This window comes from Acipenser ruthenus, chromosome 13 (genome assembly GCF_902713425.1).
Source record: "Acipenser ruthenus chromosome 13, fAciRut3.2 maternal haplotype, whole genome shotgun sequence".
Classification (NCBI taxonomy): domain Eukaryota; kingdom Metazoa; phylum Chordata; class Actinopteri; order Acipenseriformes; family Acipenseridae; genus Acipenser; species Acipenser ruthenus.
This window is the reverse complement of record NC_081201.1, coordinates 29,745,294-29,763,535: the sequence shown is the minus strand read 5'-3', so window position 1 is coordinate 29,763,535 and position 18,242 is coordinate 29,745,294. Positions and strand designations below refer to the sequence as shown.

At 35.4% G+C, this 18,242-nt stretch overlaps 1 protein-coding gene across 3 annotated transcripts in view; it reads left to right on the top strand.

Annotated features, from left to right (window-relative positions):
- LOC117418089 (leucine-rich melanocyte differentiation-associated protein-like) overlaps positions 1-18,242 on the top strand; it is a 332,909-nt gene that overhangs the window by 192,410 nt on the left and 122,257 nt on the right. For all 3 annotated transcript variants that reach the window (XM_058985066.1, XM_058985067.1, XM_058985065.1), the window contains exon 5: positions 891-1,017. In XM_058985066.1, the coding sequence (XP_058841049.1) occupies positions 891-1,017 (127 nt within the window). The remainder of the gene's footprint in view (positions 1-890; positions 1,018-18,242) is intronic.

Here is an 18,242-nt window from a genome sequence, read left to right as displayed (position 1 = left end):
CTAGATATTTGACCATTGTCTTGTTTATTTATGGTTGTATCCCCTTGCTTTATGCCCTAGAGGGTGCTTTGTTTCTATTCACAAAAACATCCATGTGATTGTTTTGAAGAATTTCCCTTTTTTCAATACATACAACATAATGTTATGTTTTTGAAGGCTACTGTTCGTTCTGTTTTTCTCGATTGGCCACACTTTTTATTTAACATCTCTCCCAAGTAAATATGACTTGTGGTTGTCTGTCATAGGGACTTGGTTTCATAACCTGTGATCTTTCCAGTGATGAAAACTCATCATCTTTCTCATCACCACAAATGTGTCTTTCACTGCTGCCTAAAGTATTTGTTGATTCTCTTTTTGTGATGCTTTCTGCACCTCTGTATCCATCTGTTCTCACCCTCTACTTAGGTGGCATCTTTACTTCTTTGACTTTCAATCTTGACATGCTGGTTCCTTCAATTCCTGCCTTCCTCTGAAATAATCTGTTGTCATCAGTTTGTTTCTGCCATTATCTTTTGACAGATTTCCTTTTTCCTCGAATGAAAGACAGGGCATATCTGTAAGCCTTATACTTTTGTAATATCTTCACTGTGATTATTAAAAAAAGGCAGATTTTCTAAATAATCACCCTTCATAAACTAGAGAAACAAAACTTGAAAGTAATATTCATATTGTCCTATCACATTCATATTCACAACACATACTGGGAGCTATTTTAATGACCTAATCATCGGTGGATCTAAATACTGTCTACGTCAATCTTGCTGGTGTTTTTTTCATTACTAAATACCCTACAATAAAAGTAGTTTGTCTTTTGCTTGACAAACTGGAAAGGTCTCGTCTCTTTGCTGTGCTTTTTTGTTATGAAATTTATCCATGACATCTTTCCCCAGGTATTTTGTGCTCCACAAGCTGACCAACCTGAAATTCCTGGATACTCGGAAGGTGAGCAAAAGAGAGCATGAAGAAGCTAAAGCCAGGGGTGCCTTTATGAAAGTGGTGAAACCAAAGACTGATACGGTAAGGGTCCTTTTAGGAGACCGGCTGGTACCTTTTTGCTTTAAAAATGCATTTTCTGATTTTAAAGTATTCTTCTTCTTGTTTAGAATCATTTTGTATAACATTTTATATTTCAGTCCTGATTACATTTTAGAACTCAGAAGTTTAAAGCACCTGTGGCCTCAAAAGGGCTCTCAAACCTGTCATATTTCTAAGTTCAGTTCAGTAAGTCAGAATGTAACCTGACCTGTCCCCCTGCAAACCTCTGCCACTGATAGATGTAAGAAATACACCAGTAGGAAATGTGACTGGTTGCAGTGTAGTGGTTATAATTTGGCTTACCAAACTGAACTTCGAGATAAAACATGTTTGAAAGCCATATTGAATAAAAAAAGCCATATACATAAAAAAACTGCAAACCCTACTTATTTTTCCATGCCACATTTTTTTGGAAGTGTAGTAATGCCACAGAAGAGCAGTGTCTATAATCTAGTCCGTCTGTTTTCCTCCCACTGTACATTGTTTATATATAACTTATTGTCAAAAGCCTTTACAAATCCCCAATACCCAGTCTGATGAAGAAATACTCTTGTAATGCTTGATCACCATATAAGAGAGTTTCTGTTTAATGACCAGATTCTGACCTCATTTCATATGCATAAGCCTAGATCAAAGTAGACGGTGCCTGACCAGTCAGGGTTGTGTTGCTGAACTTGACGGCACTTCACATCAGAACGACAGCTCAAGTACACAACAGTCAAAATTGCTTAATTATATTCTGGCTTTGTAATTATTCTTCTCTGCTTGTTCTGAAGTGCACACGCATTCGTCTTTACATGTAATCTGTTAGATTTGCTCTATATTCAGACTCAGCTTTCTTATCTTACAAACAAGCAGTTCAAGGATGTAAAGGTCATTGTTATGCTAATTATGTGTTCAGAAAATCTGCTTGTAACAAATACCTGAAGTATAAACGTAACATTTTAATACAGTCTGAACAGTTATCACAATCCATACTGTTTTAAAGTTCAAAGTAGCAGATATAACATTATAACAACATCTTTCTAGTAGGGAGACTGGTACATCCACTTAAAGATTTTGTTTATTTAAATATTTATTTATAATATTTTATTCATAGGATAACCCTCATTTAAAGAGGTGCTCTGTCCAGGATGTTTGTCTGGTATAGATGATCAAAGCTTTCAGTAATCCCTTTTAAAATATTAATTTACCTGATTAAATATTCTTCTTTGTTCATATTTTCTACATTTTCTTTTCAAATAACAGATACATTATCGTATTATTTTATGGAGACCCTTTTTCTCAAGAATTTAGGTTTTCCAGCATAGCACAGAAAATGAAAGACTTTGTAGATGTTGTATAATCTAACTGCATACATTTTAGTTCACACACTACTTATCTTGTTACATGAAGTAACTTGTTCTCAAGAATAAAAACTAAGAATAACTGTTTGGCAGTTTTGGGATGATAGAAATGAATGCAATACTTTTTTAGGAGTACTGTAGAATGAATCCATTCATGTGTCTTAAAACACAATGCCAAATACACAAGTTATTACTATGAATTATGTATTTACCAAAAAAAACTAACAACCAATTTCTAGCAGTGGAAACTTATTGCATGTTTTTAATTCTACAGCAACATTATATTCAATAAAACCACTACTATGCTTAGAAAAATGGAAAATAACAAACAGGATGTTGACAACAAAATATAGCTGGGTTTCGGCTTTATTTAATATGTATTGAAAATGAAAAAAAATTAAAAAGCAATACATTTTTAGTGACTATTATAATTATCTTGAAAACATACAGCTGAAATATGACATTGTCTTACTTTTTTGACAGGCAAAACTTTTTTGTGTGATTTAGGGCTAGATGTTTGGGTACAACACACATAATCAATTTAAAAACCATAAAACACTGTGAGAGACATGGAGGCATATTGTGAAACTAATCGGGTCATATCCTTGATATGACAGGGAAACAATAACATTTTGTGATTACAATTATTTTGAAGGCTTTACATATATAATTCAATAGAAATGTTATGTCGTTTTGCTTTCTTTTAAAAAATTAGTCAAACTGGATATGATATGTATTTCAAGTAAACTGGTAAACAATTAGTCATGATGTACAGCTCAAACGATTAAAACAAAGAGCAAAAATATCCATGGAGTTCCCATTTTACATTTTTGTCCTACGGAACAGACCCCCACCAAAAAAGCCCTGCGATACAATTACACTTATAATTTGTCACACAAATTATGGAACTAGATAATGTAGCTTTTCCTTGTGTTGTGGGTTTCATAATTACTTAAATACAGTGTCCCACAATCCTATTACATTTTGTACTAAAATATGTGACTCCTGGTTGATTTATTATTTACTACATTATTCTATGTTATAACTCTTGTATGTACTCTACTTAATCAGAAGCAATACGTTTTTAGTTCTACATTGTCTTTACAAGGTTGTTTCAGATCCAGGTACATTAGCCCCACCATCCCTGAATCCTTTTTTTGCCACTCAATAACACTATGAAATGATCAAAAATACCCCAGCTGCTACCTACTGCCGTTATAGCTTCTGTTAAACAAGGGAAAAAAAGGTGATTCGATGTAAAACATATTTAAAAATAGCATGAGGTACAATATTCAATAAATACAAATTCTTAAAACACTGCAGTGTTATAAATAAACTAAGAAAAAAAATAACACCCTTGATATAATTGTTCCTGTTAGAAGTTGAGGGAGTAAACCAGATTTAAAGCTATAGTACAGTAAATTAAGTACTTTACATTAATGGTCTACACAATAAAAATAATAAAAATATGAATCATAACACATATCCTTGTAAAACATACTGCAATACAATCTAAAATATCTGAATTAAGCAAACCTTTATTCTGCTTATTTAATAGATTGAAAGCACAGGCACACTTTGGTGTAGAGTCAAATGGCCCACTTGTGCTCAGCAGGGCTGACTGTACTGTCATGGAAGCATTTACATACCCTTTATTTTGAGTGATGAGACCTGATATGGCAGCCATAACAAGCTCTGCGGGACGTGTGTACTCTTTGTCTTTAATTGCCTTCATCATCATCCCAATTGTCTGCTGACCAATAGAGCAGGTCACCAATTAATAGAGACTGTAGTTAAACTTACACAGAATGTGGGTACCTGAGATGATGGCATAATTAGATATTTGTGTTTGCTTTCATGTTTTGTTCAGTAGGGTGTCTTACATTAAAAGACAGGGTGCCATTAACAATGTTACAACACACTGTAATTAGTGTCTCCCTTGTTTCTTTTGCTGAGTTTCTTGTAAAAATGACAGCATTTGTAATTGATTAAAACTGTTTTTTTTTTTTTTTTTATTATTCTGTGGCGTTCATCTAAATATTCCTGAAATACCACAATAACATAGAATTATTAAGCCTCAGACTTAATTTAAGAGAAAAGTAGGGTGGATTTGACAGTTTTATGATACCAAAATGTTTTCTTTAAACAGTGTGGAGCCCAAAATACAACTTATTCTCATTATGTACTCTGATGGACTGATGTTAATGCCAAAATGTCTCTCTTGCAGTGAAATTAAAAAAAAAAAATGTTATGAAAGTGAATGTGCATGGTCATACTTCAAAAAAATAAATAAACTTGGGAAGCCTCAGGAGTCCTGTCAGAATTGAGTGTGACCACAATTTAAGCTGCTGCTTTCAAACATGGCATTTAATATATGTACCGTACTTCGGAGGAGCATATGTCATTAATAAAACAGCAGTAAGCTTTAATACAATATGAATGTCAGAAGTTTTCAAAATGCATAACCTTTTCTGTGGTTACAAAATGTTAACCAGTGAGTGAGTCTATTTGCCATGAAATATGAATATAAAAATGGAGTCTCTTATTAATATATCAAGACATTTGGCTAGAAGTCTAGCTGTCATATATATATATATATATATATATATATATATATATATATATATATATATATATATATATATATATATATTTTTTTTTTTTTACTTAAAAGTATTAGATCAAGTGTATTACCTGTAGGGATTATTAATTAGTGATTTGGTGGTAAAACGAAAAACACATATAACTAGTGGATTGGTTTATTATTTAGTTCAGCTGGGTCCCTGATGCTGCATGCAACTCGGTTTTGTTTTAGCTGGTGACCTGTGGCTCAGGCAGCCCTTTGCTGAAAGTGTAGGCTCTTTCACTTCTGGTTCACAGTACTGTGTGGCTAATTGAGACATCAAAGGGCAATGGTGTGGGGGGAAACCAAAATTGGTGCAATGAAAATATTAATTTTGTGCACACCAAGTTTTGATAGAAATTGCTGTAGATGTCATTAAAACATTAAAGCTGCATACGTGGCTTCCTGTACTGATTTTATTCTTTATGCATCTTGTTAGCTGTACCCGGGAATACTGTGGCTATTGACAATTGATTGCTTAGCATGCTGTCGTAGTCAGCAATCAGTGAAAGTAATTCCACATAATCACCTCTATGTGCCTTCATCGTGCCCTCTGAATGCCAGTTCTTCCTTGCCAAGGTAAACAACAGAATCAATCAAGTGTTTTAAGAACCTCACAATTTTTTCTTACTTGCTCGTTGTGATGTTTTGTATCCCTACCCTTCTGCTCATCCAGTTGAACATCTATCCGGGTTTGTCCAAAAGTTTTGAGTGTTACAGTGGCTCGCAGGTAACTTTGGGAACTTTCTTGTTTTTGTGCTGACTTCGATAGACATCGTAAATGGCAGTAGCCAGTACTGTTCCATATCGCCATTTCTGTACTAAACAAAAGACAGTCCCAGCAGTATTTTTTTTTTTTAATTGACAACTACCCGTAAACCACGGATACCTTTCATAATTTGAATATATCCCTTTCCTTCTTCCTGTGTCAGTTCGGGTATTTGTGGTGTATACCTCCCTTTTTTAGCAATCTCAATTTATCTGAGAAAGTTCTTCTTGAAAATTGATTCCTACTGAAATCGACTATGATGTCTCTGTTGTCTGATGACATTTTTTTGTTTACTTTGTAAAAAACAATTCTAAATATTACTTTAAATTTCTCAAAATAATTCTCGATAACAGTCTCTATAATATAAGCAATATCGCGCGAAATTCAGCTATTCTTACAATGTGCACCCTAGCATATTTATGTCCTGCCTCTGCTCACTAATGATTGGACAGATGCAAAACAATGGGAAGGTCTTTGACTTTCCCATTGTTTAAAGTTACACGACCTTCAACTGAAACGGATAATACCTTCAGTGGTGTATGTCCCGCCTCTGCTCACTCGTGATTGGACACCTGCATAACAAGGGGCAGATCTTTGACTCTCCCATTGGTTAAACCTACCGTCAACTGTTTATGTTCCACCTCCGCTCACTTATGATTGGACTGCCGCGGAGAAAATGCAGATATTCTATTGGTTGACTTGATTTAATATAAAAAATTAAAATTCTGCACGATTAAATAATAAAAAAAAAAAATAAATAAAATCTGCCATCAACTTTCTAGTTGATTAATCGGTCTGATTTAATCTGTTAATCGAAGCAGCCCTTTATATATATATATATAGTGCCAGAACCAGTTTATATCAATTTGTAATATGCAAAGTTTTTTTTAGACATGGTCTATGTGTAATAATGAAGACTTTCAGTGCATTTATACAAAAACCCAAAAGTGTTGACTTCCAGATAGGTATTGTCGAGATCAATTTATATTAACAAAAAATGTGCATCTAATATTTCAGAATATTCTATCAATTTAATTTAAAGGATTTTCTACAAGCCTGAAAACAGATTATTCTACCTGTAGTGTTTTTAAAGAACTTGCTGGTTTGAGTTTAAAAAAAAAATCTTGCTGTACTTTCAGATATCTACTTGCAATGTTCATATGTACTTCAGAATTATGGGTTCCCTGCAGCATCCAGATAATTATTAACAGCGTTTTGCACAGCTCGGTATGAACGTGCCTTAGTGTGTGTGCCAAATAATTCTATAAAATAAATCATTCTTGCTGTAAAAGCACGAATACCTTATTGTTCTCAATAGGGGAGTTATTGCCTCTAAATCAAATACAGCAGAAGTACTTTACTAGCAAGTTAATCATAGTTTCAAATTTTTGTCACAGTTTAGCTTATTAACATGTTTTTATGTGTTTAGTAAGTACTTCTGTTGGCTTCAAACACTGACATACTTGCAGCCAGGAAAAGCAATGTATAAAATGAGGCTTTCTGTCTGTCTTTCATGCTCTGGCTCTCACAAGCGAAGTAAGTTATGGAGGTCATTGTCACACATGTAAACTAAGTGACCTGCTGCAGAGTGTCTCAAGCCCATCACTAATACCTGTGACCTACCCGCCTGGCTCCATTATTTATCCTTTTCCTAACTTCTGTTTCCTTTGACTGGCATCACAGCCCAGCCACCAATGACAATCTGTCCTACATTCACCTAACCTGTGCTCAACACAGGATGGGCATCCACAGCAACTCAATAACAGAAAACAAATCGCTGGGATTAATTATCTATCTGAGAAAAAAAAAAAAAAACAGGAACTGGTGCCCAAACTTACAAGTATTTTGTGCCTCACCTGTCAAAGGTCACAAACCACTAATGCTGCTTGATGTGATAGGAGGAAGAGGTGAGATATGTCATTTGCAGTCTGATATCTGAATATATATAAAAAAAGGTTGCAGTATAGTTACAGTATGTATTGGCATCTATTTTAAAGTTCAGCCGAGTGAATTCTAATATGAAATGTCCCTTGCTTTTATATTTGTCCTTTGGATGTGTAGATTGAGATTTTACCTTAAAGATCAAGCCAGCGCTGTTATGTTATTCTTGGCTCACTTTATGTGTTTGATAGGCGCCAAATATGTGAACACCAACTCCACACTGTAGTCATAGCAACAGTCAGGGGGCGGTATCAACCCTTCCTAGTGATTTGGTAGTTGTTTATAAGGAAGACCACAGGCTATATGTTTATACAGCAGCAGATATTCTTTAAAACACACAGGGTTTCATCACACACATCTTTCACCAGACCTGCCTATGTGAAAAAAGATAAAAGTGCCAAACATAAATACATATATTTTGGCAGTTCCTGTTGGCTGTGGCTTGCTACACGAACACGTTTTTTATCACCAAGGTGTCAAGAAATAAAATCTGCTGTAGAAATGCGAGATAAGTTCTTACAAATGTGCTCACAGCTGGGAAGAGGTCAGAACAGGGTCACTGTCCACAAAAACTACTGCAATTAGAAGGGTGACTCATAGTCTTCTCATAAATCATATTAAATTGCACATCATAAACAGATTGTAAAACTTATGATTGTTAATAATTGCTGCAGGATTGATTTATTAGCTTGTTCAAAGTAAAATGGCTTGGGTGGGTCACCTAAATGTCATTTGATCTGAGCTGCAAGTTTAGACACACACTTTACAGGCAGATTTTTTCATGCGTTTCTTTTAGATCTGCTTTATAAATTGAAATCATGGCATTTGCTCAAAGAAAAAAAAGAGAGTTAGATTTAATCTGAGTGTTGCTACTAGTCTTAGTAGACATTCTTATACTTATTTTGAGATGTACAGCACACTTCATGTCAGGTGGTATTTTGTAAGTGTACAGTTAGAAATAAGTTGTCCGGGACCAAAAATAAAATATAGTTATATCGAATGAAAAAAAAAAGTGCTGAATAAAAGTTTCCGGACAGAGAAATGTATAGTCGTTTCAGTCAGCTTGATCTTCCAAGTTCTCTTAATAAACTGAATGCTGCCATTTCATGTCATTGGAGAGACAAAAAAACTAATTTATACATAATTTAAATGTAAGATTTGCTCCTTCATTATTTCATTACTCAAGTAATGATTTTAAACATCAAGGAATATGTCGAGGCAGTAATGAAAATGTAGCTTTATTCTCTGCATCTTCTCATGTGTAGTCGTACAAATCCAAAGCCTGAATCATAAATTAGGTTTTTGAGCTCTGGTCAGTTGCGTCACAGAGGGTCTGTGTAAATCGATTTTTTTAAAATGGTAAATCAAGTGCCTGTGTGTGGAACAAGTTCTAGCAGCTCCTTTTATATTAACCCTAATCATAACAAACATGAGTTCAAAAGAGTGAAAAGGGTTTAAGCATGCTTGTTGATGTGTTCTGGAAAATTCTGTAAAGATAAGTACCGTACTAGGCAAATTGTGATGCCCCAGTTTTTAAATAACTGTTGGTTTTGGGGGGGTTGTTTGTGATGTAATGTAGCATTCAGCACATAAAAATATCTTCAGCAGTCTAATATATGTTCTTATATTGTCATTAGGGTGAGAATTTATAGTACATTTTATTTGTTCAAAAGTTACTCTGTCAATTACTCTGTCAAGCTCAGGTGCCCTGACTTCTCTTATTTCTACTTGGCATTCAACTTATTTCCTGTTGTTCTGATTAAAACCCCACTTCTTCTTCCAACACTGGTGTTGCACCAGAAACTTGGCAAGCATAACAGTACTTCATTAAAAGTGCTGTAATAAGAAGCCCCATCTGATATACTGTCGTTGTTTGAACTCATACTAGGGAATTTGTTGTCAAAGTTGTGGTGCTACTCTTTACACCTAAAAGGTTTATAATGTTTGTAGGTTTTTTTTTTTTTTTGTAAGATGAGTGTATATGTTATGAAAACAAGCTATGTGTGACTAAAATGGTTTTATAATAAACTAATGCCTGGTCCCAAAAAAGACAATGTCACTTTTGTAAAAATAACTGTTTTATGTACGGTTTAGCATTGGAAATACTGCTGCTTAAACTAACAGATTTATCAGCCTGTCACGTTCTAGTTCCAGCCTCCTATTGGCTTTTCAAGTTGCATTTGGTTAAAATACAATTTTAGAAATATGTACGCAATTACAAGGATCCTCCTAATGTGCATGCACAGGTTCAACATTTCAGGGACAAACAAATGTTTAAGCAGAACAAAAAACCACTGCACCAGTGTAAACAGTCCTGCTGTCTGCAAATAATAATCTTAATTTAAATTCAGGACAAAAAGTGAATTTTAAAATCTGTAGATGACGATAATTTCATTAAGTCCAAATTATCTGTATAAGGTTTCTCCAATTCATTGTTCAATACACAGGGACAGTAAGGTAGTATACTTCCACATTGAAGCAGTTTATGCATTGTGGCAGATTCTATATTTGTGGTATAGTTATATTGTGTGGCATAAATTAGAACTTCCCTTTGCTTCAAAAAGGAAAACCACATTACAGTTTACAAGAGATTACCAAGTCTGAAATGTAAATGTTGATCGCCTACAGAACAGACAACTAGTTTTACCTAATTACATTTAAGTATATTTATTTGTATTTTAAACAACTCTGACATTTCAGACGTAATACTTTTTTTCTTGTTCACCCTGATGAAAGCAGATGGTTTGATTTCGCACTTGAAAAAGAAAAAGAAGATCATCATAGACGACTATGATTTGGGGTACTGATTTGTGACAGTTTATAAATTATGTATTACAATCAAGTTTTACCGATATACCAGTAGTACTTTATTTCCATTAACAGTTGACTGTCAAGTCTAAATTAGATTGAAACAAAAAAACGCTATATATCAAGGACACCATTATGGCATTAACAGCTATATCATGCAGTAACAGCTATATCATGCAGTAACAGCTATATCATGCAGTAACAGCTAAATCATGCAGTAACAGCTAAATCATGCAGTAACAGCTATATCATGCAGTAACAGCTGTATCATGCAGTAACAGCTATATCATGCAGTAACAGCTATATCATGCTGAGCACTGCTTCCTTCTCAGGAGTTCCCAATGTGGTTATATAAAGAGCTTTATCTTTTTTCCCATTTTAGTTCCAAACAATTGAGCTGCATTGCCGATTGCTTATTCTTTTAAAAATGTGTGTTCCTGGGGAGTACATGTATGCTTTTATAGCCTCTCATTAACATCTACAACGTTTTAACTTCTGGCTATAACAATGATATCTAACGATTCAATCTGGTATGACATACCCATTAGATTATGCTACTGCGGATGCTTTGTTTTTGTGTTTGCTGTTGCTTTTTATTAAAAAAAAAAAAAAAAACTATGTGTACCGGTATGTACAAAGAGAACCTATAATGGATGTTTGGGCTCGTGGTTGAGGTATAGGGGTGTGACGGGGTACACCCCGCCCCTGTCTGCATATGTATTATGTTGTATTTGTATTCGTTGTATTATTATTATTATTTAAAATGTATTGTTTGTGTGTAAAAACATGCCGTTTTATTTTTATTGTGGGTTAAAATGCCCCATCCAGATAAAATCGTGAGAATGTGCGGTCAACAGCGAGTAATTATTGACAAACTGGCTGTTGACCATGCATTTGAGAAACCCTGTGCCGAATGTGGTCGAGGGATAAACTAGGTAATTGATAGCCAGTTGATCCCTCGGCCACAATATAAAAACAAGCAGCTTTTGCTGAACGTGGAGTGCGTTCAGGGAGAAACAACGGGAGAGAGATGGAGCTGAGAATCGAAACTAAAAGAAAACAATTGCTACGCGTGCTGGTTCAATACCAGCACGATACTTGTTTTAGTTTGTGTTTTGTGTTGTCTGTCTATTTTGGCCAACGTACTGTTTTCTTTTGGAAAGTGTTTTGTTTTGTTTTGTTTTGTTTAAATGTTTTATTTATAATTAAATTTGCGCATCAGCACTTTCATATACCCCAGTGCTGTCTGTGTGTGCTACCCCTTCCTGGCCTGACGTCACCACACAAGCCAGACTGTTCACAAGGGGGAATTTGAATTAAGACACATGGAATACACTTTAGTTAAGTGGTGTGAAGATTCAGGTTATGGTATATAGCAGAACCGTTCCTTTAGCTCAAGCAGCACAATTCTATTTTTTGCTTCAGTATGTCTACCCCACTGTCAGTGCTCATCCTTGTTCATTTCACAAATGATTAATGTCAGCTCTCTTCCTATTTGAATGGGTATATGCAGTGTGGTGGTAAATCTGGCTGCTCTTTGGCTGATTAACTGTCTGCATGTGTAAGGGAAATGGTGTGTGATAACATCCAGCAGCTTTGTCTCTGTGTATTAGCAAGGTGGCATCACATTATTTCAGTTAATAGCATTCAGACAATAAAATACTGATTCTTGTTATATCACTTTAAATAGTTGCATTTTTATTAATACATTTTCTTAAAATTAGCACATTTTGTAAATGCAACATAAAATAGAACTTTTCTGAACTTTTCTGCAGACTATTATTTTTTTTTTACCAACAATTTCTTAATTATTCAAGTTGTAAAATACTTTTTTTGTCAGTAGGGAGTTCTAGACCTGAGCTTAGAGCAACAGGTATTGTTTAGAGAAACTAATCATATACATTGAAGTCTCTTATTTATAACAAATCCTGGTGTTTTTTTTACGTATTGTTAAACCAATTTAAGAGATAGTAAGTGTGTACTGCTCTTACAATTATTACTGAACCGTTGTTTTACTTAAATTATATCAACAGGTGTTCTCAGCAATTATAGCACTGAAACGCATGATTGAATGGTATATGTTAGCAACATTCCTAACCCTTTATTTGCAATTTACCTTCTTTGTTTTCCTCAAATGAATATAAGATGTAGCTAGCTTAATTAAACACAGATGGCTTGTTTGTGAACTGCTTTGTATTCATATCATCACATAACAGTATGCAGAGGTTTAGGTTGTAAAGGAAACAGATTATAAAACATTTAAAATGAATGTGAGCCAATATACATCATAACATATAATAAACCTTTTATCATACGGTTAACATTAATATGCCGACAGTTTAAGAATATTCAGTAGCTGGTAGTAGTTGATTCTTCCTTTCAGCTGCTAAACATGATATTATTAAACATCTGAAATTACATAGTATATTTTAATTTAAATTAGACTGGATCTAGACAATGTTTTTTTTAATGCAGAATGTGTTTTATAAATAAGTTGTTTTGTTCAACAGAATGTAAATTCACTCATTGTTATACTGAATACATATGTTGCCATACAACTCGTTGCAAAGGCTCACACTGAATTTCATATGGCACTGAATACAAAGGCCTTTTCTTTTTAGTTTGTGCAGGTGACAGTATACAATTGAAACATATTATAGATTTTCTGGCCTGAAGGAGATGGAAGTTCAAAGTATTAAGAGCCTTTTTTCATTTTGTCTGTTCTGAGGGATAGCTGTTGATTTGCAGAATTTAAAGAAGATGCCAAATGAAAGTCCCTCTATTAAGTTTGTGCTTACACAAGGCTTCTTTGTGGTTTTTAGGGTCTGTCAGACTTGTCAGGCATGGTAAGAAAAAGTATATTGTTTCCAGCACTTGGAATCCCTTCCTTCTGACATCTGTCACTCTGTAAAGATGATAAATTCTTGCCTCATTAGCCAGGGGTGTGGGATTACAGGCTGACAACACATTAATCACCAGCTTCTGTGGCAGGCAGACTAGCAATAGGCAGTGTTAACAAAACTTTTCTAATATGTCACTCTCCTCCATGACAGCCTGTAATCAATCATCGTGATTGACAGTGGTGATAGATTACACTATTTATACTTTGTGTAACTAAAGATAGCGTTTCCACCTTCTGTCATTCCAAAAACGACGATAGTCCACCACTGAATAGAAACATATACAACAAAAAACAGACCCAGCCTCAGCATTGTGAACTTAAAGCAGACAATGTTCGTCTCCTTTGTTGATGCTTTTAGTAGGGGCGTATTTTTTGGTAATCTGGTAAAGCTGTGGCTTTAAGTAAGTCTTCAAAGCAGCAGTGCTGTACTGATTTGTGTGCCTGTCGCTGCCAGGTCAAGTTCTGGCAGGTATCAGTCTGGGTTAGGCTGCTGAAATCTGTGGCTCCTTTCTATACCACTTGACAAGATGACAAGTGATATAGATGCTGATGAAATATGTGTGCTTCACAGCTCTAAGGACACATATTATACTTATTTCCCATAACTGTGTAAACACCCAGCTGAACAAGTGTTTAATTTGAGGTGCAAAAAAAGATGATTAAACCAGTTGTTGCTCTTGGTTCTTTTTATAGGAATAATTTGAAGTCTGTTGGTTATTGTATGCAGTTATAAGAACACAATTCCATTTTGATACAACACAAATATTTTTTTGTTTGTAGGTTGGGGATAAAAATATAAGTAAACTTAACATGGGTAAAAGCTACATCTTTGATTAATTTAATAATTGAATTTCTGGCATTTCATGATTCTGCTTATGGTTTCGTCATTTTGTTGTCAAAGTGTTGGTTTTTTGAAGTAGTTATTCACAAAGCAGTCCCTCACTGCACATCCTGCAAGTCGACCATGGTGTGCTACTGCTGCATGAGTGTAATTGATTGTTTGATATCTGAGATTGTTTGATATCTGCATACATTTAATCCAACTATGACATCTTCTGATTATTCTGATCTCGATTACACATTTTGATAAACCAGGCCCAGGTTATTATGTTCTTGCATACAGCTACTTTCATAGCTGGTATTAGGTCCTTCTCAAGCAACAAAACTTCATTCCAAGCAGCAAGAATACCTCAAGTAGCAGGGTTCTAAAACGCAAATGCTTTCTTTAGATGACTTTCAGTTCTGGGTTAGATGAAAGTAAAATCAATAAATAAACACACAGATATTTAGGTTGTGTGTGATCAAAGATTAAAAGACCATAATAAATAAAAAACATGGTAAGAGCATACAAATCCAGACACAAAGCTGAGAGTGAATAGAAGTGGCCCTTCAGGCAGAAAAGAAGCCATGGAACCAATTTAAATTGCTTTATTAAGAAAAAAAGAAAGAACTGGGAGTCCTTATGCGTATTTGATACATCTGGCATTCAGCAGCATCCTGGAGGCAAACCTTTTTTTAATGCTTGTTTTTCCCCCAATACAGTCACATATTTTCTATGTCTGAATTAAATCTATTAGAAAGAAGGCCTCTGATGTTGCACAATAGATTGGAGTTACACACCTCTAACATGCTTCTGATACTTCTTCTGAGACCCCAATAAACCAGATAATATGTTGCAATATATAATGGTGTATGGTGTAGCTGTTTGCATTCATCTCTAAGTTTTCTTCTATGCTAAGTGACTAAAGTGAATACTCAATTACTAAGCCTTTTCATTCGAGTCCCAGAAATCTGTTATTTGACAGCCTTGTAGTAAATGAACAGGCTCTACAGGCCTCGAGTGTGGGAGTTGTTAGGACTCACAGTCAGGTGGAGTGGACTAGAGTGAGGGGTTTAAACTTTAATCTCCTTGAAAAAGAGTTTAAGCGTAAGGCCTGAATGATTAATGGGAAACCTGATCAAGTAAAGCCCCATCATGTCACAGGGCATGATTAGTAGGTGACAGGGGCTGTAACAACATCTAGCCATTCCTGTTTCTTAAACAGCTCAGGCTGTTCTATAATTAACGTCCCCAAGGGCTATCTGTAGGTCAGGCTCGGGAAACCTGTCAGAACAGGTGGAACTGACAACTTTAGCATAGCAGCTTTCACAGGAGAGGGGGTGCAAAGGAAGGATTCCAGATGGGCAGTTTGATTCTTCTCCCCAAGCGTAACCATGCTAGGTTGCATGGGGATTAAACTACTCCATGTCAAAATTGTAGAAGGCTTTTAGTTACAAAAGATACAAAACGTGAATGAATCTTAAAGGACAGGTCACCACAAATGATGTGCATGTACTGTACTTGGTGATTAAATGGACTGGATAAAGACTGATGGACAGTAAAACAATGGAAGCAACAGAGGCCAGAAATGTGCTACCAACTTAAGAAATTACATTTCGTGTAAATTACATGAATTGCCCTATACAGCAAATTTGTACATATACTATACCATGTATGCAGGTGTGTGTATAGACAGAGTTTTCAGTGGGTAGAAAGGAATCAAAATGTCATAAATTGGAAGGCTTCCCTTTGTATTCATTCAATTACAGAAGGTAAAGCTATTAAAGCAAGTGGTCCCTTTTCACTAAGAAGCTTCAAAAGTAAATATCAGGTTGTCATAATTATGACATAACTCTCTTATTTTCCAATCCTAAGCATGTGATAATTAATCCCACTGGTAGGAACTGATTTCTTCAAACTCGTATTGCTAACTTATAAAGGTATTGCTCTGGATACTTCCTTGGTTGACATTTCCTTCCGAATATGAATCAGCATTTGGTCATGTTGACAAGAGTTGCTTCTTTTACTCCCTGTGTTGTCGATGGCCTCCGAAGTTATCAACTTAATATGGAAGATGACAAGCTGCATAGTGTACATCTGCACCTTCTGTGCAAATGGCAAGTCAGCACTGATTACAAATGCATTAAAGGCTCAAATGTCTAGTGATGACGACCAAGGAAAGGCCAAGAGGTAGGAGTGTTTTGCTTTCTGAAGTTTAAAGGAATAACATAAACCAATAAAATGTGAATTAGACAAATTCAATAATTAACTTTACCAATACCCTGACCCCTCAAAAACAAAACAAACAAAACAGTATTGAACATATGTATTCCCTAATAAAATCAGATTAAGTCTAATTCTATTCTTAGTGAAGTGACATTTTTTTTTTATTATTCAATTTGTCCTGTAAAATATTCAGTTAATGTACAGATGTAGGTACTTTTTTTAAAGTCAGATATTAGTAGTAGTAGTAGTTTTATTGTATTTGTATATTGATATTTGTGTTTATTTTGTTATGTTTATTTGAATAAAACAAAACAGACAAACAGACAGACACATACCCCTGCACTGAAAAAATGAATAGAGCTGGGGTACACTCACACAAACAAGACAAACAACCACCACCTATACTGCAAATAATCAACAATGTAGGGGCACACACAAAGACAAGACAAAGACAAGTATTTATGGATTTATTTATTTATATTTCTAAATAAACAAATAAATAAAATACACACACACACACGCACACACACACACACCTGCACTGTAAAAACTACCAGAGTAGGAGTACACCCAACACAAAACAAACACAGATTTTTTTTTTGTTCCTTAACAAAGGAAATCAAATAAATCAAAGTTTAAAACAAAAGAAAAATGTAAAAAAAAGTTTTAAACTTAAAAAATAAATAACAAACAATGGGGCAGGATTCAAACAAAGGAACACATGGCCTGTACTCCCTGCCTTCCCGATTTAAAACAAAGACATTTTTTAACTAAAAACTAAAAACTGTTTTTTGTATAAAAATAATATTTATAAAAACACAAAGATAAGACCTTTATGGTAAAATTAAAAAAAAATAATGAAAGAAGTGTTTAAAAAAGAAAGAAAAATAAAAGAAAGAAAAATCCCTCCTGCACTTGCAAACAAACACAAGTGCAGGGAGACAAAGAAAAAGACACCACTATTTTAGATAAATGAAAATATAAAAAGATTTGAAAAATAAAGTTTAAATAACTGTTTTTTAAAGTTTTTATTTGCCAGCTGAGGAGCTCCACAAACGTGTGACCTCCCAGTAGTAGTATTTTTTTTTTACCATCCAAAAGAAATTTATTAGCACTTGAAATATACAAACACTAGAGTGATTAACGGTAGCGGCGCAGTTGCAGGGTGTTGCGTCTTCTACAGCAAGCGCTGTGAGAGCCACCGATGGTAACGTGGAACTTGTGGCCCTTGCCCAGACCACGGCTCTTCTTGCCAGTTGACGCATTACTCTGTGCTTGTGGACAGGCTTTGTGAGCCATTGGATATCAGGATTGCGTCTGATGGCCTTGTGGAATGGGTCAATGAGGATCGCCTCAAAGAACTTGTATGTGGTGTCTTCACCCACCTAGTAGGAGTGCAGTACTCTAAGGCCACTGCAGTGATGACCAGCATGCTCCTCAGCCACTGACTGCAGACTGCGGGCAAACTTGATCTCGTTGATTCCATGGTTCATAGGTTTACCATAGGTGGCACCTCACGCCGCCAAGAAGGGACTGTCCAGCGCTACCAGAGAGCGAGTACCCTGACACACCGGGACCAGGTCAGTGCTTCCCAGGCCGGGAAGCGTTTGAGCGGGGGGCAGTGTAATGGCAGGTCAATTTCGGACTGCTTGGGACTGGGCACTGGGGGGGAGGGGGAAGCTGGACTGTTAATGTTAGTGTATTGTGTTTGTGTGTGTGCTGTCCTGTCTTCCCAGCCGTTTGTGTGTGTCACCCTGTGTGAGTCTGTGAGT